Source organism: Emys orbicularis, chromosome 11 (genome assembly GCF_028017835.1).
Source record: "Emys orbicularis isolate rEmyOrb1 chromosome 11, rEmyOrb1.hap1, whole genome shotgun sequence".
Taxonomy (NCBI): domain Eukaryota; kingdom Metazoa; phylum Chordata; order Testudines; family Emydidae; genus Emys; species Emys orbicularis.
In genome coordinates, this window is record NC_088693.1 from 63484930 (window position 1) to 63510335 (window position 25406).

The 25406-nt window shown below is 42.6% G+C and overlaps 1 protein-coding gene across 3 annotated transcripts in view; it reads left to right on the plus strand.

Moving 5' to 3' along the window:
- PIKFYVE (phosphoinositide kinase, FYVE-type zinc finger containing) overlaps positions 1 to 21003 on the plus strand; it is a 95855-nt gene extending 74852 nt beyond the window's left edge. For all 3 annotated transcript variants that reach the window (XM_065413282.1, XM_065413281.1, XM_065413280.1), the window contains 17 exons: positions 593 to 701; positions 814 to 968; positions 2049 to 2139; positions 3528 to 3588; positions 6060 to 6215; positions 7481 to 7601; positions 8108 to 8203; positions 8615 to 8698; positions 10011 to 10102; positions 11007 to 11171; positions 12173 to 12232; positions 12749 to 12925; positions 13490 to 13593; positions 14157 to 14285; positions 15692 to 15953; positions 19852 to 19926; positions 20888 to 21003. In XM_065413282.1, the coding sequence (XP_065269354.1) occupies positions 593 to 701; positions 814 to 968; positions 2049 to 2139; positions 3528 to 3588; positions 6060 to 6215; positions 7481 to 7601; positions 8108 to 8203; positions 8615 to 8698; positions 10011 to 10102; positions 11007 to 11171; positions 12173 to 12232; positions 12749 to 12925; positions 13490 to 13593; positions 14157 to 14285; positions 15692 to 15953; positions 19852 to 19926; positions 20888 to 21003 (2053 nt within the window). The remainder of the gene's footprint in view (positions 1 to 592; positions 702 to 813; positions 969 to 2048; positions 2140 to 3527; positions 3589 to 6059; positions 6216 to 7480; positions 7602 to 8107; positions 8204 to 8614; positions 8699 to 10010; positions 10103 to 11006; positions 11172 to 12172; positions 12233 to 12748; positions 12926 to 13489; positions 13594 to 14156; positions 14286 to 15691; positions 15954 to 19851; positions 19927 to 20887) is intronic.
- Positions 21004 to 25406: the final 4403 nt, after the last annotated feature.

Genomic DNA, 25406 nt, shown 5'->3' on the forward strand with positions numbered 1-25406 from the left:
GTGTGGGAGGAATTGATCTAAGTTAAGCAACTTCAGCTACGTGAATAATGTAGCTGAAGTCGATGTACTTACGATTGACTTACCGTGGTTTCTTCACCGCGGTGAGTTGACTGCTGCCGCTCCACTGTCGACTTTGCCTGTGCGTCTCTCGCAGCGCTGGAGTACAGGAGTCGACAGAGCGCTCGGGGACCGATTTATTGCGTCTAGACTAGACGCAATAAATTGATCCCCACTAGATTGATTGCTGCCCGCCGATCCGGTGGGTAGTGTAGCCATACCCTGAATGACTCTGTGCGCCTCAAAAGGGCGTGCCATAGGTTAGTAATCTGGGCAGAATAGCAAGCTTCTTCATGATCTTTTGGAGTCTACAGAATGCTCCTTTTAAGGGACTAGTCTTGCATCTTGTTCGTGAGAGTAGACTGACTCACTCAAGTTGTCCCACTGAAGTTTAATGGGACAAGCTGTTACAGGGTGGGGATAGGTTGCAAAACTCTAGCATCAAATTTGAGTTTGTTCTACTAAAGATCACTTTGGACCACATTTTGGCTCAGACTCTGAATGGTGTCTGAAATGTTTTATCCTCCTACCACAGGGTATCACAGGTGTATCTTGCTGTTGATGATCGTCTCACTTCTTTGAAAACTGATACTTTCAGTAAAACAAGGGAAGAGAAGATGGAGGACCTTTTTGCACAAAAAGAGGTAACGTGCTGCTTCTGCACCAGTGAAATGCAGGGCGAAAATAGACCATTATTGTACCAGCGTAACACTGCTGGTGGCAGAGTATTGAAAAATCTAAATTTGAATTTGGCAGATGGAAGAGGTAGAGTTCCGGAACTGGATTGAGAAGATCCAAGCAAGGATGCTTTCACCTTCATTGGACACCTCTCAGCAGTTGCAGTCAGTCTTTGAGTCTCTGATAGCTAAAAAACAGAGCCTCTGTGAGATGCTGCAGGCCTGGAATAACAGGTAAGAGAAATGCTAGCAACCTAGGTAGGAGATCCTGCTGCACTTTCTCCCCATCAAGTTTGTTGCTACTACAGCATAGCAAGGTACTGCAATATCTTGCTAATGACTAGTCATATTTACACGTGAGTGTTTGAAGGTGAAAATTTAATGAGTGGAGTTATATTTATACAGACCACTTGTAAATGGCTAGACTTCAATGAGTGGCATTATAGATTATCTATTTCAAGCCCTGTTGTAGAAATTGCCCAGACTTATTGGAGAATCACAATTTGTATGGGAAACGGGGCACAACTGAAATAAAGGTAGAAATGAGGAGATAGCCCATATAAGGCAATTGATCCTCTGCACAACACTTTGAAGTAATCTTACAGCTGAGCAAATTTGAAGAGAAACATTTTAAACACAGGCAAATTATCATCATTTCTATATTCCACTTGCAGTTGTTTAAACTATCTCACATGGCCCATGTGTGACTTTGAAAACTGTTCTGACTTCAACACCACGGCTCTACTGTGAGGTGCGAGGAAAAGAATTATCTGTTAATGGCTAATTGCAACCTTTTTTTTTCGTCACACAGAACATTTATTAAGTACCAGATGTGACCAGAAAATATTATGAAGACACACATTTTACTAAACCTCAGCATTTTACTAAACCTCTTTAGAGATTGTCCCCAGAATGTCTGAGGGCTGTTCTGCACTACCGCTTAAGTCGATGTAACTTGCATTGCTCAGGGGTGTGAAAAAGCCACCCCCTAAGCGATGCAAATTACATTAACTTAAGTGCTATTCACACCAGCACTAAGTCAGCAGCAGATGCACTCCTGCCAACATAGCTTCCACCTCTCATGGAGACGGAGACATTATGCCGACGGGAGAGTGCTCTCCCGTCGGCACGGCACATCTTCACCAGACGCGCTACAACGCCGCAGCTGCATCGGCGCAGCTGTGCTGATGGAGCGCAGTAGTGTAGACTAGCCCGAACGCAATTGTTCTAATTGAATATACTATTATTTATTTGTATTACCATAGTGCCTAGGCATGTAGTCGTGGACCAAGGATAATTCTGCTTCTCTTTTAGATTACAGGATCTCTTCCAGCAGGAGAAGGGTAGAAAACGCCCCTCAGTACCACCGAGCCCTGGAAGACTGAGACAAGGTGAAGAAAACAAGGTAATTTCATTCTGTTACCTTGAAACCGCCATTCTGGTTAGAACCAAACTTATCTAAAATAGCTTCTCCCATCTTTCAAAAAGTTTAAAATAACTTTCCTACTCAGACGATGTTGCACCATGAAACTACTGAACCTCTGAAGGGTTCTAAAACATTACATGTTATCTGGCGTTCTGTACAGTTATAGTGAAGACAATGTTAACTTTAAAAATACAAAAGCTTACATTTGTTCTTCAATGCTTGTAAGCTATCAATATTATGTCAATCTAAAAATGAAGACTGATGTTGAGGCTGTTATTTCCAGTTTGGAAGACCTTTATGCACTGGCTTTTGTATCACAATATAATTGATTTAGTTCAGAGGAGGTAGCTTAACGGTTTACCTTCCTATTAAGTTTTATGGTTAGCTCTCCTCTTACTTTAGAAGGAAAAAAAAACATGAAATATAATGAAAGTAAAGCAAACATTGTAAGAATGTAGGAAGTATTGGGTAAAATTCTGATGTAAAGGGACCCAGTGGAGATAGGGAAGGTGTTGAAAGGAATTATTGTATCCCAAAGGGTTGTACGTTGTATCTGGTGATAAACTCACTAGCATATAAAATAAACCCAGTGTCCATGTACAAGAAGGAAGTAAAGCTAAAAGGAGTTGCAGCATAATCCAGGTTTCAGATGGAAAAGAGGAAAGAATGCAGGATGAAGATAGTGTAATTATAAAGAGGTGGGAAATGGGAGTATTGTAGAGCTGAAATTTTAAGTGTGTTAAAATTACATGTTAAATACTAGAACTGTAAAACATTAAAAGTGTAACTTTGACAGATATTTTGTTAAAATTGCAATCTCATAACTTTATAGCATTCTACACGATGACATCTGTCCTATCTGTGTCCAAAGCTAGCTAACCTTTGAATGAACTCCTTTTTTAGTTTGAAAATGCATTTGATTTTTTTTTTTAAACTACACTGTAAAACTTAATAGTACAGGTAATGAGCATATTTCCTTTGGTATAAATCTGAAAATGTCACTTATGGGAGATAGTAATTAATAAACTCTAAGAACTCGTGGCACAGGGCTCTAACTTGAGAGATAATGAAGAGAATGGTCGGCCATGATGGCAGTAACCTAAATCCTACGGTCTCTCTTAGAGTGCCGCTCTTACTTTTTACAGACACGAGCAGACTTACAGAATCGTATCTTAAGACTTGCACATCAAGCATATATGGTGGTGCTGCAGAAGCTGAAAATGCTGGTGGTGGGTTGGGGGCTCTGCTTTTGCAAATGTGATGCTGCTTCATTTTGTATTTGCCCCATCATAGGGCATATAGCTGAAAAGAGAATGGGACTACTGGCTGCTTCCTCAGTAATCTGTGTTCTGTCCATCTTTTCACAGATCAGTGCAATGGACGCCTCTCCCCGCAATGCATCTCCAGCCCTACAGAATGGAGAAAAAGGTCTGTTTAGATAATGTGTCCTAGTAAGGACATGATAGAATTGCTCACCTCATCCCCGTCTCATCTGAAATAATTAAAGCTGCTAATGCATCCGTGTAGGTCTGTTTTCAAACTTTCCATTTTGAGACCATTACACTACTCTGTGATACAGATACATATCTTTTCCTGTATTCAGTTACGACATAATGGATACCATTTCCATGTAAATATCCCTAACAAAGGGGGAGAGAATGGAAAGGCAGCATATATCTGGTACAGAATCAGAATTCTTTTCACGTCCACATAGCGTTATTGTACAAGTTTTCCTGGAAGAATTAATGACCTTTAAGGTTTTTATCTTAAAACTCTTAAAGGCTGCAAAATCCCAAAGGTGCAACATGTCACTGAGCTCTAGAGACTAGTTTGAAACAATGGGCTTGTCTAAATGAACACTCTAGTTTGTGGCAGGCTGGGGTGTAAATCTACCCCGCACTAGTCTGCCATGCACTAAGTGTCCATGTGGACCCTGGTGCTGCACTAAAAGTTCCCTAGTGTGCAATGACCTACTTCTGTTTCAGATTGTTTGGCACAAACCACTCCCCCAGCATGACGATTACCACAGGGCAGTTTCTTAAAACGATTAAGATATATTTTGGTCTTGTCTCGTATATCTGGTACCAGTCTGGGTTAACCCTGCCTTGCTGAAGTTCAAAGCTATAGCTCAGTTGTGCAGTTGGTTAATGTGTACTGCAAGACTGAACAATATTCATGCATGATGGAACTATTGTCTTAATTGAATTCTGCCATACAGGAAGGATTATAGCATAAATTGGATTGAAGTACTATAAAGCTTATTAGTGTAAAAATTGCCTTTGTAACTGTCCTCATTGCGTTTGCACATAATTGTTAATCTCTAATTTTAAGAGATTTAAGCCACTAGCCTCAAGGTTAAAAAGAACCATCAAAATGTGAAATCAATGTAAATTTATGCGGTGATCATTAAGTCTTGGAAACCATAGCTCTAAAAGAACTGTCTATTCTTTTCAATGCATTATTAACGCTAAACCCTAATGAGGCTATTTTAAATGTAATCTTAATTATTTTGCTGATTACTTTTATTTATCACTAACTATTAACAGTACATTAGGTTAGAATGCAGCATGGACTGCTGGAAAACAGCTAGTCCCTGTCAAAGCTTGGTTTTAATCTGCCTCTCCTAAATATTGTCATGACTGAGGCGAAGAAGCTGCATCTCATTCCCATTGCGAAAAACCGTAGTCATCTCCTGGTTCAGATTTTTATACTAAATTGCATATTACATTTTCATTTCAAGACACGCTCGTTATGGGTCTCGTACGTTGCAAATAGGAATATAATACTTCCAATGCAGAAATGTTCTTGCAAAGTAGAGGAATTTTAAGGGTAAGGATTACTGAAAGTGAGATACTGTAACTATTTTCCCATGGAGTCTTTTGAGTGGTTGTTCAAGGCAAGTTGCATATTATTTTAGTAATATGGGAGTGCCAATGTTTTCAGTTTCTTTTAAAAGTTACAGGAACTCCATCAAGAGGAGTAGGTTGAGAGCTCTAGATTTTGATGTTATAAAATCTAATGAATTGAAATGTTTCTTAAAAATTCATGGGTGGGTGTTCCTCTACGGTATCTGCAACCCAAACATCGTGGGTGAGAACTGCAAAGTGACATGAACTAACCTATTGTCAGAGATGAATGGAATGCAGTAAATGAATCTGCTGCATAAATGGTGAAAAGGAAACTGGATTTCTTATGTTCTCAATTATAATATAAGGATTTATTAGTAACAATATTATAGAAGTTTAGCTTGATCATCACTTTAAAGTTTCCAAAAGCTCTGACTATAGAACCACTCTGAATAAAACTTTCAAAAATTTTTGAAAGCGACTTGGATGCTTATCCCATTAGGAGACTAAGCAGCTGGAGTTTCTGAGGCCTGGTCTAAACTAGAAAATTCAGTTGGCATAACTACATTGCTCAAGGGTGTGAAAAATCCACACCCCCAAGTGGTATAATTAAGCCAACCTAAGTCCCCCTGTAGACAGAACTAAATTGACAGCAGAAGGCTTCTGTCGACCTAGCTATTGTTTCTAGGGGAGGTGGATTAGCTACACCAACAGGAGAGTCCCTTTGGTCGGCCTAGGTAGCGTCTGCACTGATGTGCTGCAGCGGCATCTAAGTGTAGACAAGCCCCAAGTCACTTTCAGAACTGTGACTTAAGTGCTTTTGGAAACTTTTTCCTGCTACCCCACCTAGCATTTGTGCTCTCATTATGCACTGCTCCTCCACTTTCCAAGTGAAGGATCTGTTATATCACATCACACATATATGTGAGGGAAAAATGGTTACCCAAGTGAATGTCAGTTTTTAGTGAAGGGTCGGGATGGAAGCAGATATTAGTTTTGGTTGGTAATCTCACTGCTTTCCTGTGTCCTTGTTCTTTTTTGTATGTTCAACAGACGACCGTTTCTTGACAACCCTGTCAAGTCAGAGCTCCACAAGCTCCACCCACCTCCAGCTTCCTACCCCACCTGAAATTGTGTCAGAGCAGCTGACAGGGGGGCCTTCCTTTGCCAGTTCACTCTCTGAACCAGACACCACCAGTAGCTCAGAAGGTACAATTCAATGACTCTTATCTCCCTCTCCTTTTTGGTTGTGTGAGATGCCACGTAGTGGCTAGCGCATGAGACTACTGGTTACTAGATTAATGTGACTGCCTCTCTAAGTGATGGATGGTGCTGAGAACCAAACAGTTCACTCGGCCGACTGAGTGCCTAAAGCTCACCAAAGTGGACTAAATATTTTGAAGTGTGCTTGAGTATTGCAACAGGCTTCAATGGTGGGAACCAAAATAGTGTAAACTTATAGTAATGGTGTCCTGTATCATGCAACCTGTGATCCAGGGCATCTCATCAACCTTCTTCAAATGTTTGAATGGTACCTAACTGTGTCTCAAAAATACATGTGCTCCTCTCAAGATATGCTTGTTGCTAAAGGTTCTGCTGCAGTTGCAGAAAAGCTATTGGTTTGTTACTGCATTCTAATGAAGAATGGCCATGAACCACTCTCCTCCAGAGGGAAGGCCATTGGTATCCTCCTTTCTCCCTATGCTTTCTTCTCCATATCACTGACCCTTCCCTCTTTGAATGAAGAGTAGATTCATGTTCTTCAACACTTAGTTTTGGCCAGAAAGGAATCCTTGTGAGAGAAAGGCACTCTCCTTTCTCCTGGGGCTGAATATCCTGGAGAACTCTTTTATCCAAGGTCAAGATCTGATCTTAGACTTATTTCAGGCAGGCATATCTGTCACAAGGGCGCAGTGCTACAAGGCCATCCAGCCGATGTAACTGAACCAATATTGCTGCATTGCGAGCTGACATCCACCAAACAGCTTCTCTGAGCGAAGCTTGATCCAGGGAGATGTTAATAGGTTGGCTACAAAAAAGGGCAGTTACAGTGCAAATTTTCACAAGCTGTACTATAATCCGCTGCATGAGACTGTTCAGATATTCAGCAGCATGGCTCCGGGGATAGGACCTTTGGGTTGGAAATTAGGCAATCTGGGTTCTATTCATGGCTCTTCCACGGACTCACTGTAACTTGAGGCAAGTCACTGTTGGGCCAGATTTTTACATTTGGGCACTTAATGGCAATCTACCTTTTAAGAATTTGGCCCTTAACCTCACAGCCTCAATTTCTAAAATGGCAATGATACTTACATTTACATGTGAATTTCTTTGACCTCCTCCAGTGAAATGTATGATAGAACAAGGAATTTTTTATTTCCCAAGATTACTGCCCATGTGGAAATTCAAGTAAAGTTTGATTGTTCTGGTGTATGCTTCATGACCCACAATTAATAGTCATACCCTCATTCTAGATGTATTTGATGGACACTTGTTGGGATCTACAGACAGCCAGGTGAAGGAGAAATCTACTATGAAAGCTATTTTGGCAAATTTGTTGCCTGGAAACAGCTATAATCCCATTCCATTCCCCTTGTAAGTAATATATGGTGCTACCAATGGGCATGAAAATTGTGTTGTGTGTCAAATACAAAACTGATGTCCTGGCTTAGCTACAGAAACTGAAATCTGTGCAACTGCTCTTGCTGAACAGAGAAACCAATAGTCATAACTTGGCTTTCCCTGCACATAAACATCACTGGATTAATAGTGTGTTCATAACATCCAATAGTATATAACTTGCTTGAAGCGAACCCTGTTTTCTCTAACATGTTAATCTTTCTACTCTCCTCCACCACCACCTGTAGTACATAATGGAATTTTAAATTACTCTAGCCTGTGGCTAATGTGCCGTCTACAAATATTTGTGATGAGAGAAGCCAATACCTTTTACAAGTCCATATGAGGCATCCAAGTCACAGAATCACTTGTCTGGGGTGTATTTGGTGAAATCTGAATTTCACCAAAAACTCCACCTGTTGCTCCTTCACTTGCCTGGAGCGGCTATCCTAAAAGAATAATCTATTCTGGTTTTTATACAGTGACCCAGATAAGCACTACCTAATGTATGAACATGAACGGGTACCCATTGCAGTCTGTGAAAAGGAACCAAGCTCCATCATAGCTTTTGCGCTCAGGTATTTAAATTGATTCACTCTTCATTGGGTTTATCCCAAATGTCTAAGAAATCTTCAGTGGCCTTTCTGTTCAAGGAACATGTGAAAACCCTTTGCAGCCGCTACTTCTATAAATGTGAGACTTTCTTCTAGCCCCATATGAGAGCTCCTTGCGAAATTGAAGTGACAGCCCTTGTACGTGGGGAAATTAGACTGTCTGCAGCTTTCTGAAAAATCCTTTTAGATAAAAATAACTAGAGTTCAGAGCTAGTTGTCACAGAACAGAGTAAAATAGTTTCTCAAGGACCCTGTGCTACAAGGTGGGTATCATATCTCTAGGGGGTGGTTCTCCTACTTGCTGCTGCCTCTGAATTAAAGCAAATGGGTCGGTATTGTAGGAATTGTAACAAACTGTTAATCTTTCCCTTTCAGTTGCAAAGAATACAGAAATGGCTTAGATGAGTTATCCAAAGCATCTCTGAAGAGCAGTTCTGAAGAAGGGCTTCCACCAAACAGGTGACAGACTGGCTCATAGCAGGCTTGGCAATATTCTAGAACAGGGGTGGGCAAACTGCGGGCTGCATCTGGCCCACCAGCCGTTTTAATCCAGCCCTCACGCTCCTGCTGGGGAGCAGGGTCTGGGGCTTGCTCTGCTCCAGTGCTCCAGCTGGGGAGCAGGGTCCGTGGCCACTCTACACAGCTCCTGGAAGCTGCGGCCTGTCCCCCCTATGGCTCCTATGCATAGGGGCAGCCTGGGGGCTCTGCTTTGCACAACCAATGGGAGCTGTAGGGGCGGCGCCTGTGGACAGGGCAGCGCGCCACAGAGCCCTTTGGCAGTGCCTCCACTTAGGAGCTCTGGGGGGGGACGTTTTGCTGCTTCCGGGAGCCGCTTGAGGTAAGCGCTGCCCGGAACCTGCACCCCTGAGCCACCCCCTGCATCCCAACCGCCAGCCCTGATCCCCCTCCTGCCCTCCGAACCCCTCTGTCCCAGCCCAGAGCACCCTCCTGCACCCCAAACCCCTCATCCCCAGCCCCACCACAGAGCCTGCACCCCCAGCCAGAGCTCTCATTCCCCTCCTATACCCCAACCCCAATTTTGTGAGCATTCATGGCCCGCTATACAATTTCCATACCCAGATGTGGCCCTCGGGCCAAAAAGTTTGCCCACCTCTGCTCTAGAGAGAGCTGAGTGTGGTCATGGTTTGGGGGGAGGAGGAGCCAAAATCATAGCTGGGGGCCCCTCAATGTGCTCTTATGGAACTGCCAAGTACTTCAATTTTCAGACAGCACCCAATGTCCAGATGGTGTCGTCCCCAGTTTCAATAACAGCTGTCTCATAACAGTAATTGAGGTCCCATCTGACTGTGGGCCCTTGTCCTGTACCCTCCTAACCAGCTTCTCCACAGAGTTGCATATACACTAGGGTGCAGTGATTGGGCTGCTCCCAATCCTGGAGCTGTGCTGTTTGGCACAATCTGTTATTGACAAGGCCCATGGTCATGTTTACTCAGCTTGGTGATTTAGAGCAGCAGTTTTTGCACTCAGGCAAGTGGGCCTTCCCCGCTGAGATACGGGTGGGTGATCTCCTCCCTGGATAGTTGAGGGAGAGGAGTCATTTTGGAAGGAAGCCTGGAAGTCCACGAGGGGTTGAATGTCTCCCCACAATATGACTCTTTAAATCTGTATGGGGAAGAGGATGTAATTTTAACTTTATCCCCCATTTTAAATGAATGAAAGAATCTAGTGCCCGGGTGAACAATTAGTTTATTTGGTTCACATGGAAAACTTAGTATGGTTATAAATAATTCAGAATGTCTTTCCCTTTCAGTATGTCGGACAACAAACCAAAGAGCAGCAGCCCAGTCCGATTGCCTGAGACTAATGTGGGACAGGCAAACCGCACGGCCGAAGCAGAACAGCGTAAGGTTGTTTTAGAGAAATAGTATCCACATCACAGGCCAGCTTTGATTTAATTACTGAGATCAAATAAGCTTAAGTGTAGGTTTGGATGGAAACTAAGTTAAAGGGAAAATATAACTTGGAAACCAAATCCAATTTGTTCTAAGTTGGGCATCGTAAATTCAGTTTTTGAACTGCTGATATTGGCTTGAAAATCAGTCTGTTACCTGCTCTCTATTTTAAACCAAGTCTCTCACTGGTGTTTTTCTCCTGGTTCTCTTCTCTTCTAGTAACAGATGACCTCAGTTCTTTTTTTATGTAGCAGACTTAAGTATTCTTCTTTGGGCTTTTGTGCCCCATAGAGAACTCCAGTTGTGTTTTTTTTTTTTTTTTTTTTTTTTTTTTAAGGCGACTGGTTAAATATTTTGAAATTTGGGGAGGAGGGGAAGCTGTAAAATGCCAAGAGTACTTCTCAGTAGAAAAGTTTCCAAGATGCTAATGATTCTTACAATCAGGAAGGTTCCTGGTTTTGTTTTGTTTTTTAAGAGGTGTATCAAATTGTGAGCATGGGAACATCGCCTATGTGTTAGGCTTTCTTCAGCTTGTCTCTTTTCCTCCCCACCCCCCTTTTTTAAAGTATTGGCACTTTAGCACTCCAATGTAGCAATTAAGCAGTCAACTCAGTTTGATGTGTGCAGTTTCTCCAATGACTTCTGAAGTATTAAGGTGTAGCATTCTGTAACACTAGGTCAACTAACCTGTTACTTTTAAATTGATTGGAGGATGGGAAATAGGTTACTGTTGAATGGGCTTTTCCCCTACTGCTGGAAAAGTCACTTGAGACTATTTCTGTGATACAAGCTTCTGGGTTGTAGTGACTATAGAAACAATGGTGTCCACTCTTTCCTCTGCTCACTCACTTTAGCAAAAAAGGTTTCCGGAGTTCTGTCCTTCTTCCGTGGCACAGGAGGGAAGAGCCCTGATCTGTCTGCCCAGAAGAAAGAGACCTTACGTGGTGCAGATAGTGCCTACTACCAGGTTGGACAGATGGGCAAGGAGGGTCCGGAGAGCCAAGGAGCAGAGACTCAAGGTATGCTCTCTCATCAGTTGCATCTTTCAACTAGGACTGTTTCATCTCCCAAGATCTAGTCTATTTAAACAAACAAACAAAAAACCCCAAACCTACTCCAGCTGGAATTTTCAAAGAAATGTAAGTGTTAGGTGCCCAAATCTCATTGAAATTCAATGGGCTCCTTTTGAAAATCCCAGCTTCCCTCTTTACTAGACAAGGGACCTTTTTTAAGGCTCCAGGCCTATAGTATCAAGAACAATACATCTTTGGTTTCAGGGTCTTCCAAATTCCTTCAAGTTGGGCGGGTGTAGCGTGAACCAGCGGGCTTCAGTCCATCTCTCCGCTTTACTTCCTGGTCTGCTGTATCACTTCAGTTCATGGAGTAGTAAAAAACAGAAGGAAGGGGGTGGGGGAACTGCATTCATATAGGCTAAAACGCTTAGTGCTGTCGTCATGCTTCTCTAGTGTGAGTGGTAGCGGCACTCGAAACTCTCACCCAGAGCTGTTCTATTGGGAAGCTTGGCCTGGAGGGACTAGAGTAAGACAATTGCTCTCCAGACTGTTTCTAAGAAATTAGTTACATGACTCTTTCACTTCACGGTTATCTGTCAGCAAGTTTAATGAACAATGTGTTTTCTTTAGTATCTACCTACAATATGTTTTGAGGACTCTTCCAGTGACCATCGGTTTTTTATAGCACACTGAGTTTGAATCTTCTTTCTAACTTTTGTAATTTGAAGCCAAATTTGACCTTGAATAGTGGAAATGAGGCTAATTCAGTTCGTGAAATAAATGATTTGTGTGTGATTGTGACTCTTTAACTGTTCATGCAGTATCTAATCATCTTCTCGAGGGGTGCTTTAGAACGCCTGCTGCTAATAAAAATAAACATTTTGGCAAACCCCAAAGATCTTCCTTTGATGTGAATTCTATTCAGTACTAAGCATACCTTGTTATAAAACTTGGCTTATGGTGCTAAACAGACATGCCTGACTTAATGTTCCCCTGGCCTTTTTCAGATGAAGCAGATGGAGGAGATGCACAAAAGAAGCAGCTAGCAAATCCTCATGTGGAACTTCGTGAGTAGGAAATAATTTGGGGCTCTTAATTGAGAATCACCTGGTGGCATACTGCCCTCTTCACAAAACACAGCACTACCTCCCTAATAAAACTTGGAGTTGATGAGTTGACAGTTCAACTTGGGCAGGAAAATGTCAGGTTGCAGTGCAATGGCATTCTTACTGACAAGTCCAAGTGTTAATTACAAAAACAACCCTACAAAGTCTAAATTACCATCACATCTTGTTTTGAAGCGCTATCCATTGGGATGTAACATGGGCTAATTTTGTGGCAGTATTAAAATAAAAACAAAAACCACCCTTTTCTTTTTTAATGACTGCTTAGCCAGCTTTCTACGCTCTTAAAGCATAGGGGTGGATAAGAGAGTAACTGTAACTTAAAAATAACTTTTGTAGTGAGGGTAAGGGATCTTAAAAGCTCTTGAAAAATATTACTGACTGGCCATCTCTCTTGGGAAAACAAGCCTTGCATTTTCTAATTAATGAAGGACCTTCTCCCTCCACATCTCTCTGCAGAGTTTTCAGATGCTAATGCCAAATTCTATTGCCGGATTTATTATGCCGGGGAGTTCCATAAGATGCGTGACGTGATACTCGGGAGCCGTGAGGAGGACTTCATCCGCTCCCTGTCTCACTCTCTGCCCTGGCAGGCCCGTGGAGGCAAGTCAGGAGCTGCGTTCTATGTGACGGAAGGTAAAACTGGCTTGCTTATTTCTTCCCCTTTCATAGTGAAAATCTTCTTAACCATTTCTTGTGGGAGGGGTGTTTTCTGTACCTTTAGTGCGGCACTTGGGGGGGTTGGAGAACTAAACTGAAAACCCCAAAGCACAACTGGAGGACAGGCTTTCATAAAGCACACACTGAAAATGCCAACAGTACCCACTCTTCAGCAGTGCTGAAAATAGCTGGCCAAGGAGGTTAAGTATAAAACTCCTACTTTCTCATGGCTTCAAGGGATGCCAGTTTTTAATATAATTGAATGATTACAGTTTTCTTTCAATCTTTCTGGCTTTCATGGTTAAGGCAAATCAGACTTTTGTTTTTAATTCCTTCAAATGAACCAACACCTAGAACTGTAAAGCCTATGGACACAACTTTCTGCTGCTAAGGTTTAAAGAGAAAATTACAGTTTATAAGGTACACAGTTGAAGTTAGATTCTTTGAAGGGGTTGGGGGGGGGTGTCTCTATGTATATTTACAGTAAATGTTGTTTTCCTACATCTGGAATGACATAGCCTTTTTCTAATGTTGAAACAGATGACAGATTCATTTTGAAGCAGATGCCCCGTCTGGAGGTCCAGTCCTTCCTTGACTTTGCCCCACACTACTTCACTTACATCACTAATGCTGTTCAGCAGAAGGTAGGAGCTTGTATAGCCTGGTGTTTGGAACTTGGCTTTTATTTAAATAGTTAATTGTTTTCAGGCCAGTCGTATTAAAACGAGGGGGACTAACAGCAGGGCCGGCTCCAGGGTTTTTGCCGCCCCAAGCGGCGGGAAAACAAACAAAAAAAGCCGCGATCGGTCGCCATTCCACGTCAGCTCTACCACCGCCGCTTCATTCTTCGGTGGCAATTCGGCGGCAGGTCCTTCCCTCTGAGAGGGACTGAGGGACCCACTGCTGAATTGCCGCCGAAGAGCCGGACGTGCCGCCCCCTTTCCATTGGCCGCCCCAAGCACCTGCTTGCTGCGCTGGTGCCTGGAGCCGGCCCTGATTAACAGATATGAAAGGTATAATGGGGAGTTGGGTATATATTGGCAGTCTGATAGAAAGAAAGGATGTGTTTTTAAATTTAAAATGCAGAAATTTTGCCAGGACTTAAAAATCAAATGTATTGGGATGAAAAATGAAAGTTCTGGTGCACAGAAATGTAACGCTTACTACCATAACTATTGGAATGTTATCACTCTGTTCTCTTGATCAGAAACCAACAGCACTGGCCAAAATACTTGGAGTGTATCGGATTGGATACAAGAACTCTCAGAACAACACTGAGAAAAAGCTGGATCTGCTTGTCATGGAAAACCTTTTCTATGGCAGAAAAATGGCTCAGGTGAGGAATAACTATGCGATGCATCGTTCTCTTCCAAAGTGCTTCTTCCGACACAGAGAGCTGCAATAGGGCTGCCACTGATACTAATGGGGCATCTTCACCCTAAAGATGTTGACTCAGGCCTTGTCTACACTTATCCGGGGTTCGACACATGGTGATCGATGCATGGGTGGTCGATTTAGTGGGTCTAGTGAAGACTCGCTAAATCGACCGCAGATCTCTCGCCCATCGACTCCTGTACTTCACCTAAACAAGAAGCGCAAGGGGAGTCGACGGGAGAGTGTCTCCAGTCAACCTCGCGTAGTGTGGACCCCACGGTAAATAGATCTCAGTACGTCCACTTCAGCTACGTTATTCACATAGCTGAAGTTGTGTAACTTAGATCGATCTCCCGCTGTAATGTAGACAAGGCATAAAAGTGTCATCTTCAAATGGCTTCTATTGCTATAGTTAAGATTGCAACCTTTTTTCCATTAGATGTCCTATATTTGTCCTTGCATCTCTGGGTATCCACGGTGGCTTGCCCTGAACTGCAAGGTTTACACTGAAGACTCAGAATTTTTTTGAATGTTAGAAGAAAATTAGCCAAAATCACACACAACTTAAAATTTGACTTGATCTTTTTAGATCAAAAAAGGCTTATTGCTGACCATCTATCCTTACCAGGTGGTTAAAACTTGACCCTATGCCTAAACTACTATTTGAAGAAATGTGGTGGTGGTTTAAGCATATGATAGTGTCTGCTGTATCTAATTCTAATGGTTTTAATGTATATGTGATCTGCTTGTCCTATGGTGGCTTGCTGCCTCAGAGACATTATATATTTGAGCTTAACTTCTTGCTAGACTGGTGGAGCACAGCTGTTTGGTAGCTGAAGGGACCAGGTTTCTAGGCCAGATCAACAGGTTTGTATGGCCTATCTTGTACTGTGTTTGCAGCAACCACAACTGGCTACAATTCTACAATTAATCCTCTGACCTTCCCAGCCACACCATGGCCTGTTTCATGTAAGATTCACCCTCTCCCGAATGTCTTCTCCTTACGACTGACCTGTGGGGTTCCCAATAAGCAGAATGCAAACATCAAAAAGTGGCAGCATCCGCTTTCTTTTATATTCAGCAGTTTTAGAAGAAAATATGTCAGGTCACCTTTAAAGTCCAAATCATAATACAATAAAATCTGTAAGCAGTGTACTGACATCTTCTTCAAGGTCCATTGATTAGTTACCACTCAATCCTATATATACAACTTGGGAGTAATTGATTTAAGGGTAAGATATTTGACATTTCATGCTCTCCTAGTAAAACAATTTGTAGTTTTTGATACCCTGGTCTCTCTAACAGAGTGGAAAGTGGGTAAAACAGACTTTCTTCCAATGAAAAAGTGCTCTTGTCCTCCCCTGCCAGGTGTTTGACCTGAAGGGCTCCTTGCGGAACAGAAATGTGAAAACAGACACTGGGAAGGAAAGCTGCGACGTTGTCCTGCTAGATGAAAATCTCTTGAAGATGGTACGGGACAACCCTCTGTATATCCGCTCTCACTGCAAGGCTGTGCTGAGGGCTTCCATCCACAGCGATTCCCACTTTCTTTCCAGCCACCTCATCATTGACTATTCTCTGCTGGTTGGCCGCGATGATACTAGCAATGAGCTGGTGGTTGGGATCATTGGTATGTAATCTTTGCTCTTGCTCTTTCAAGTACTTAACTTTAACTTCATGGACTTTAGTATCAGAGGGGTAGCCGTGTTAGTCTGAATCTGTAAAAAGCAACAGAAGGTCCTGTGGCACCTTTTCCGCAGGGAGCCCTTGCGTCTGATGAAGTGGGCATTCACCCACGAAAGCTTATGCTCCAATACTTCTGTTAGTCTTAAAGGTGCCACAGGACCCTCTGTTGCTTTTTTCATGGACTTTGTGTTTCTTATCACCACCATACCATATCTGTGGTTATTCGTGACTTCTGCATCTTCCTTTGAATTAAGCTGTGTGTTGGCGGCGGGGCGGTTCACGGTGAACCTTTCTGAAGCCTCCCTTGGAGTCAGAGCCATATCTGTGGCTAATATATTTGAAGAATTATGTGGGCGAATGACCCCATTCAAACATTCACTGGATCCACCCAACTCAACAAAGGCACATGTCATGAGCACTTGCCTTTCACCTTGCTGAAGTAAGATCACACTGACTGTGAAAGCTTAAGGATTTCTCTCACTCCTTTCTTTCCGGCCTGCCTGTTTGCTCGTAACCCTAGCTGTCCAAATGCTAACATGCATGCTGAGTACCTTTTACAGTCATTTAAAGTAAAGTCAAGTTGGTGTCTAATTTGCATGCCTTGGAGTCAAAGTCCATGTTAAAATAGAGAGTGGATTATTTATGCCACCTTACATACTTCTCCTCACTGCCTTTCCTGTCCAAGCTGAATGGCAATTTAAGTCAACTTGCAATAAACTTACAGAGATGGGCCTAGAAAAAATGCATAGGTTTGATTTAAATTTTTTTTTTTTTTTTTTTTTTTTTAAGACTAGAAGGGACCTTATGGTCAATGCAGGAAGTCAGCCTAGATGTACAGGCTGTAGAATTTCACCTGTTCGTTCCTGTATCACACCTAATAACTTATGGTTGAACTAGAACACTCCTTAGACAGCCAATCTTGAATAAAAGGCTTGGCTGGTGAATCCACCACATTCCATATTTGAAACCCCTTAGGGGAAAATTGGTTTTCAAAATAAAGATGCCAACTCATCCCAAAGGATGTTTCCAAACTGAGGTCTCTTAAGATGGGAGCTAGGGAATCCTCTGTGCTTCCTATTGAGCTCTCAGAATGGCTTTCAGTGTTTAATAGTTGAAAGAACTGAAGCCAAAATTTCATGCCGTTAAAAGCAGCAGCCCCAAATGTTCCATGTACAGTAAATGTAAATCAGTACTTCCGTTAAGTGGTGGTTTTGATTCTGCACAATTAACTAGATTGGCCAAAACTAAATGTCGTAGAGGGATCAATCTCTTGCGTTAGCCTGGGAAGGATTTAGATGGCCTAGTTGGTCTCCATAACTGATTTCCAGGGATTTCTTACTTTCAAAAAGTTTTTGTTTTTAACTAAAGTTGGAAATTGCACAAACCTATGAGTCTTTTGGGAGAGCAAAGGGGGGGTGGGGTGAAAAAACCTACCAATACTGGGATGTTTCCTAATTTATATAATGAAAACAGTGTGAAATTGTAGCGCTCCCTCTGAATGAAAAGCACTGATAAATATTTCACTACACCTCTACCCCGATATAACACGAATTCAGATATAATGTGGTAAAGCAGCGCTCTGGGGGGCGGGGCTGCTTTGCTGTGTTATATCCGGCAGCGGGGCTCAGGCAGAGATTTAAAGGGCCCAGGGCTCCCTGCAGCGGCCGAAGCCCGGGGCTCTTTAAATCACTGCTGGAGCCCTGTCACCACTACTCCGGGGTAGCTCCCCCCCACTGCGGGGAGCCCCGGGCCCTTTAAATCACCGTCGGAGCCCTGCCGCTGCTACCCCCGGGCTCAGGCGGTGCTTTAAAGGGCTCGGAGCTCTGGCCGCTGTGGGGAGCCCCGGGCCCTTTAAATCACCATCGGAGCCCTGCCGCTGCTACCCCGATATAACGCGGTTTCACCTATAACGCGGTAAGATTTTTTGGCTCCCGAGGCCTGCGTTATATCGGGGTAGAGGTATATTTTGCATGTTCATTCCCACAGTCACTTAAGCAGTGTCAGCCAACTTTCTAAGTAGTGAATCTCTTCATATGATGAGCTAGCTCTGTACCAAGAGCATTGTAAGCAAACTTAGTGGAAAAATGGGCACTTCATCTGTTTCTCTTGTCTGCTAACGGCGGGATCTGTTGTTTTCCTATAATAACCACTACCTGCATTTGTTAGTTATTTGGGTAGCATTTTACATCAGATGATTAGGTGTTCCTGCATATATCCTGAAACAGATGGTGATAGTACAAAATTTTAGGCATTATGGAAGGCTTATTTGCCTCTGCTGGATGATGAATAAACATATCAGAGAAGTAAGCATATGGATCTCTGACTACATGTCACGCTGTTTCTCCATCACTTCCGCTGGTACCTGTCATACTAAGGTGACTTTGAATACATTCAAATTCAAGATCTACAGAACTAACTCTGGTCCTAATACAATCTAAAGCTTTGCATCATTTATTCTTTTGCTTACAAATGTCCATTTATACAGACTGCTCTTAACTTTTCAAGTGAAAATTGGTTGTAGTTCATCTATAATTTACACACACGCACGCTCTAAAATTTATTTATTTATTTATTTTCTGGAAATCACTTCTGTTTTTAACCTGAATCCCTCAGGGAAACATGCCTTGAGTATTGCTGGATTGAGTTGAGAAGAGAAAAATAATTCAGTATTCCCTGAAGAACCGATGGGAATAGTTTTTTATTCCTCTTGCATTCTACTCTTTGTGCTTACAAAGATGCCACTTTTATCCAAAAACAGGCTGCATCAGTGTTCCCACTTTGTTCTGCTTTAAAAAGAGGCGAGGTCATTGCCATTTGAATAGCTACACAAAGGGCTGATGCTAGGACCATCATTGTTTGCGTTTTGTTCAGTAAATTTTCTTCTGCCCCACTGTTTGTGCATAGCTCACCACAAAGCGTGGGCTATTGAAGGGGTTTCAGTAAATATTGGAAAATATTTGTGCAGTGAATGGAAAATCTGTAATCGGCAGGTCTCCGTGAAAGCAACAACATTCACTTAAAAATAACACTTTCCGTAAATAATAATAAGCCTTGAATATAAGGCTGGGCAACTGCAATGAGTAAGTGCTAGGATGAAGACTAATTGATGTTGCTTACAGGGACTCTGTACAACATGTGGGAGAGCAATAACAGAAGCAGGATCACCTAATGAAGAATTTTTTTTTTAAAACGATGTTTTTCTCATAAGCCTGAGAAGCTGTATTGACTTTAGTTCATGTGCCAAGCAGAGAGGTTTAGAAGCAACCTGGGACTTTCCTGCCCAAGCCATGCTGTCCTCCTTTCCTTTTGTTCAGGGTAACCTCTGGCATTCCCAGCCCTTCTTTCCATAAAGGAAAGTTGGGAGGTGCTCTGAAAGCCGCACCAGATGCTTTTTGTGGGCAAAAGAGACTTTAATGAAGGGTAATAATACTAGCTTAAAATGAATGAGTTGCTAGATCTTAAGCCATCGCTGGGCACCCTTGATCATCAACCACCTTATGAACTGTAGGACCAGTGTGGGGCGGCTCCTTGCACATGTAGGGTTGGGGTCAGCTGGATGAAGGAAAGTTCATACCAAGGTGCTTGGAGCTCTCACTAATGTGAGTGAAGGCAAAGCATATCTGAGCAATATCTGTGTGTGCACAGTGAACAGCTGGTGTGGTCTCATTGCTACTGAGCGATGTCCCCTGCCAGCGGGAGAGACCGCTGGCTAAGAATGTGAAATTGTTCTGTTGGCAGCAACTTGAATTTCTTTGCCACATGCCAGGAATGTATTTCTAATTACCCAGAAATATCTCTTTGGAATATGAACTTCATGACGCGTCTTTCTGTACTTGTAACAGATTACATTCGCACCTTTACCTGGGACAAAAAGCTTGAAATGGTGGTGAAGTCAACAGGCATCCTGGGAGGACAAGGTGAGTCCAAGACACACCCAATATTATTTCTGATAACCCACTCTATTGGCACTGCTATTGACAGATTTCAGGCAATACTATTTTCTCTCCCCTTCACCCCCACCACTCTTTTTCTCTCGTACAAATTTATTGTTGCAACTCTTTCCTCTTCTCCCTCATTCCCAAGGCTGTGCACAGTGTAAGAGTCTTGTGTTCTCACAATGTATCTACATGGGTGGTACTGTTAATTGGCCTATTACGTAGGTGACCCTGCCCTACAAAAAGTATCTCACTGCTCTCCCGTCTTAGAGTAACGCTATCTCCGTATTGTTGGGTTATTTGCAGGGGTCACTAATCTTTTAAAAGCAGATTCAGAAATGCCCATTTTCTTGGTTTTGGGGAATGAAATCTCTTCTGTGAAAACTCCTTGCACCCCGTGTGCTCAGAAGATCTGATTCCTCTCTTCCGCCTGCGACCCTTCCTCCCGGATATCACAGCCACACTGCCTTCCCAAACCATGCTGAAGTGGCTCACGCTACTCGCTGTGATGTCGAAGTTCCCCTCAGCACGAGTGCTTGACCATGTGACTTTCTAGTATCATTACACCTGTGCCGGTTGTGGGGAGGTCAAAGGGGAAATGCTTACAAATGAGCTGTCAGCAGCTGAAGAGGAAGAATTGTCTTGTGGCTGAGGCACTTGACTGGGACACTGGAGTCTGTGTTCAGTTCTCAGCTCTGCCCTGCCTGGTGTTGGACTAGTCACGTCACTTCTGTCTCCGAGCCCATCTGTAAAATGGGGCTACAACTTCCTTTATCTTGTTTGCTGAGAGACTCTTACACTGTGTGGGTGTGGGTGTGTGTGGGTGCAGCAGTCCGTGCTATAGAGCCCCAAGGCTCTAGGTACTACTGTAATACAAACCTGATTTTTCCTGTGTGAACTCTGGTCCATCTCAAACTGTGGCATTGTCTCTTTTAAACACTAGGTAAAATGCCAACTGTGGTCTCTCCAGAACTGTACCGGACCAGGTTTTGTGAAGCAATGGACAAGTATTTCCTGATGGTGCCAGATCATTGGACAGGGCTGGGTCTGAATTGCTGAGCTAAAGCACACGTTGTGGTGGGTGGGGAAGCACAGTGAAAGAAAACATTTCCTGATAGAAGAGGACACAAACACCCTGGACTTTACGTTGCCGTTCCAGCTCCCTGCAGTAGGCAAAAGGATTGCAAACCTGCGTCTGCACAGGCCACGTGCATCTGAAATGTAAAATCTGCATCTTACCTGCACTTCAGTTTCTGACCTGAGAGATTACAGATAAGGCTGGCAGATGCAAGCTATTGTAGGGATCAGAGTTGGAACATATTACTCAAGAAGATTGAGAATTGGGTGATTTATTAGCTCAGCCACAGGAAAGAGGACAGCATCCAATACAGATTTTTGTACACTGTCCCACATATCAGAGCACTGAAACCTGGTGCTGGCCAGTTTATGATGGAACACTTTGGAGAGAAATAGGTGAGCTCTGCAAGTATTACACAACTTGTACAGTGGCTAACGTGCGTTTGAATCTGTAGAGCGGATGTGTGTGATTTGCATCAGTGTCTAGTGTGATAGTGCAAGGGACATAGAAAGCTTTGAAATAAGCACCCTGGTCATGGAAAATCTAAGTCAATTCATATCCACAATGTTCATTACTGCTGCAGTGGTCTGAAGCAGACCTTGTAAGAATCAGAGTGAATAACTTGTCCTGTTATGCACTTTACAAGTTCCGTTCTTACAGGCTTCTGTAAACAATATTTGTGTGTGTTGTAGCCAGCTATGACCATTACATTGTCCTTTTATTTGTACTGAACTTTTATGCAGCTAAGTTCATTGCAGTAAAGTGCGATTTGCCCTGCCTGTCATAAATTAGTTTTCAGCAGCCTCACACAGAAATGGAGCAGTCGAACACTGCAAAAACCTGAAAACAATAGGAACGTAAACCAGACATTCCCAAAGCCCCAGAAGCAAACTAATTAAACTATAGATCTCTCTTATCCCTTTCAAGAGAGACTTCTGTGCAAGAAGCACTGCCTTGTCTTGCATGATGAATCATGCTGCCTTAATGGTAGCTTCTTTTTTAATGATACTAACGTCCTTTGAAGATAAATTCCAATCATTTCATTTCATTCCCACAAAACTTTGACTATCACATTCCTTCAAAGTAAAAAGTCTTGCCAGCACAATATTTTTCTTACGTTCTTAAGATAAGATTCCACATTCAGACCTCAGTGACATTTCATACATATAAACCAGATTGAAAACCCTTCTAAACAATATTTGCTTCTGCAGCATTGAAATGAATGTTCAGTTTTCTTGGTGCTCTGTGTGGAAACGGAATTAGTAGGTGTTTTTGGTATGATGTGCAGGGATCTGTGGTTCGCCACAACTTGAAAATAAGCACTTATTTCATTTTTATTCATTTTACTTATTTTTTTGTAGACGTGCCAAGAGTTTCCTTATTTTAGCTTCAATACAATAAAGGCCAGTAAAATGAGGGTATTGTATGTATGTTAGAGGCAAGTTCCATTGTCCTTGGAACTTGCCTTGTAGGACATAGGCAACAGCCAAAATTAAACGTGACGTCTGAGACGGCACAAGTATTCAGGGCCATTATCTGCTATGATGGGCTGTCGCTAATACTAGCTTCAGTGCAGTAACTGAGTCTTAACTATGCATTTCCCTCTACCCAACATTTCTCTTTCTAGGGTAATGGTAATTCATATACCCAAGCATGGGGGTTAGAGAGGGTGGATAGGGCAATTAAAAAATTTCAGCAGTGGTGACCTGATCCAGGTTGTTCGTATAAAAATGCAGCTTGGTGTTGAGCTGCTGTTAAGTGACACCGCTGTAGCGTTCATGTCCTGTCAAGCAAAAAACTCCATTCGATTCTTACATTTGGGTGATCCTACTGTAGAATGAGGAAGGAGAGGAGTCTAACTTGGGTTTAAGCTGGAGAAGTCCCATTCCCTTTGTACAGCGTGATTGTTCGTGTTTCTGAATCCGTTAGTCATCAACTAGTTTGCAGTTGCAGTGCACTCCAAGGATGGCTGAAGGTGACAATACTGCATGTCTCCCTACAGCAGAATCCCATAAATCCAGTGAGTCAAGCACTGATGCCTGAGGTGCAGCTGTTGCATGTTTATGCATTTTCTTCCCTCTAATGTTCTAACTTGCATCAGAGTCATGCTTACCCGGATATATCTGGCTTTCAGTGGGGTTGTGCTTTTTGCCCAGTTTGACAATTAAGTTGGCTTTGTACAAGGTCAAGTGACTTACCCAGTATCATGGAATTATTGCTTTTAACTAAGAATGCAACTCAACCATGTTTTCATTCCTATTGTATGTAGATTTTTCTACCTCTAGGAGGAAGCATCACTACACATCTTCCCCAAAAGAAAGAGCCCATGACACTGACTTATATGGCTGCCCCAGGTCTATATTACAAGTTTTCACTTTTTATTTCACTCTTCTCCAGCTGACCCAGAAAAGCTAATTTATACACTCGTCTCTAACCCACGCTGACAGCTCAATTGACACACTGTCAAGTGGATTTTATCAGCTGTGTGTTAGGAGTAACAGACCAAATCTGAACATGGGTAACATTCAGGTTTCTGCTCTCTGCTATAGTCCTTACACTCCACAACATCCTCATTTTGATACAAAGAATAGTTACTCTGTAGAGTGATGTATGGTTTTTTCCCTTTGCTGCTACTTAAGCTGATGGTTATTAGTAACTCTGCTAACCATGGTTCTGATGTAACATAGTCAGTACTCCCCATCATTGGGATCAACAGACTGAGACCTTCAGCACTGCATGAAAAGAGACAGATGTAGACCTGCCTTTTTTGTGTGTGTGTGTGTGTGTGTACACACTTTGGCCAGCTGATTTGCAGTACTAGTACTTGAAACCTGAAAATGTCCCTTGAATTCAGGGCCAGATCCTCTGCAGGTACAAACTGGCATAGTTCTTCTGAGGTCAATGGAGTTATGCCAATTGACATCAGCTCAGGATCTCTCCTGTGACGTTGGTGGTAGCACTCAGCCAGTAAATTACTTGTCCTGGTCTGACTGAGGCTGATAACAAACAGTGCTGGCCTTGGAAAATAAAGGGGCACCGATATTCACTGTGATCTTGAAGGTTTTACAGATTTGAAGTACTTGATGATCTTATTCAACTGGGGCAAAGTTCAAGAGGCAACACCTACTGAAAGGCGCCGCAGCACATAGCTATATATTGTGCAATAGGAAGGAAGTATCAGCAACAGTAATGGAATTGGCAGCTCCTTATGGGTGTTCTCCATTAGGATAAGAACTATTCTAGCATTTCACCTGCTACAAAACTGAGTTCCTCCAAAAGAAAGCAACAAGCAGTATTTTTGCACACAAAAGCCAGCGTTTCACATCTGAAAACTCCTGTCAGGGCAAAAACTAGGCTGGTGAGATGCTGGTGTCTGACTGGAGCTGAGCTGGATCAGGATCCCTGAAGTATTAATGCAGGGGACTATAACTCGCAGTATTATGGCTCTGGTTAGTGCAATGTTTTCTCTTAATTTTGTAACACGGGTGTATGTACATAGAGTAAATAATAAACTACAATTGCAATCATGAAGCAGCACTTCCTCAGATGCTGCATTAGCTGTTGTATAAATCTAGGAGTTCAGGCAAATGTGTTAATCTTGTCTAATTCAAGAAGTGACAACTCATTTTTGTGTTACAGTATCTGTATAGCACAACTTTTAATTGCTTGGGGCTGGATTCTGCCACCCTTATTCACACGGAGTATCACCTTACTATATAAGTAGCCCCATATGAGACCAATGGAGCTGCGTGCATAGTAAGATGCTCCTCAATGTGTCTAAAAGCATAGCAGAATGAGACCCTTAGTTACCAGAGATGAGATGAGCCACATTCAAAAGCACTCAATGTACCATAATATGTATATATTTCTATTGTACCTTGGTTCCAGCTGTGTTTTATATGATTCTGACATGTTAAACTATTTAAAAGTAACTGCCTTGACTACTTGGAAAACTGAACTGTATGTAGATAGCAGTCCCAATAAAGTAATTAAAATATACTTACTACTCTTTACATTCTTTACGTGCGTTTGATAAGAATCTCATCAAATTATAGCCAATAAACGTTGCGTGTCTACAGAGGCATTGGCATGATTTAGGCAAGATGGCTGAAAAACTTTTTTCCCCCACCCCTCCCAGCCAATAATTGGGTTAGTCCCTAATCTCAGGGTATGTCTGCACTGCAGTTGGGAGGTGTAAATGCAACATAGGGGCCCGCCCAGGACCCCAGGTACCTACTTGAGTGGCTGCTATACGTGCTATCCAGGCTTCCCTGCTCTTGAACTAGATTTGATCCAAAGCTAGATCAAAACTAGCTGGGGTCTGTCTACACGTGCTGTAATCACACCTCACAGCTGCAGTGTTGACATACCTTAAAAGGTAAAA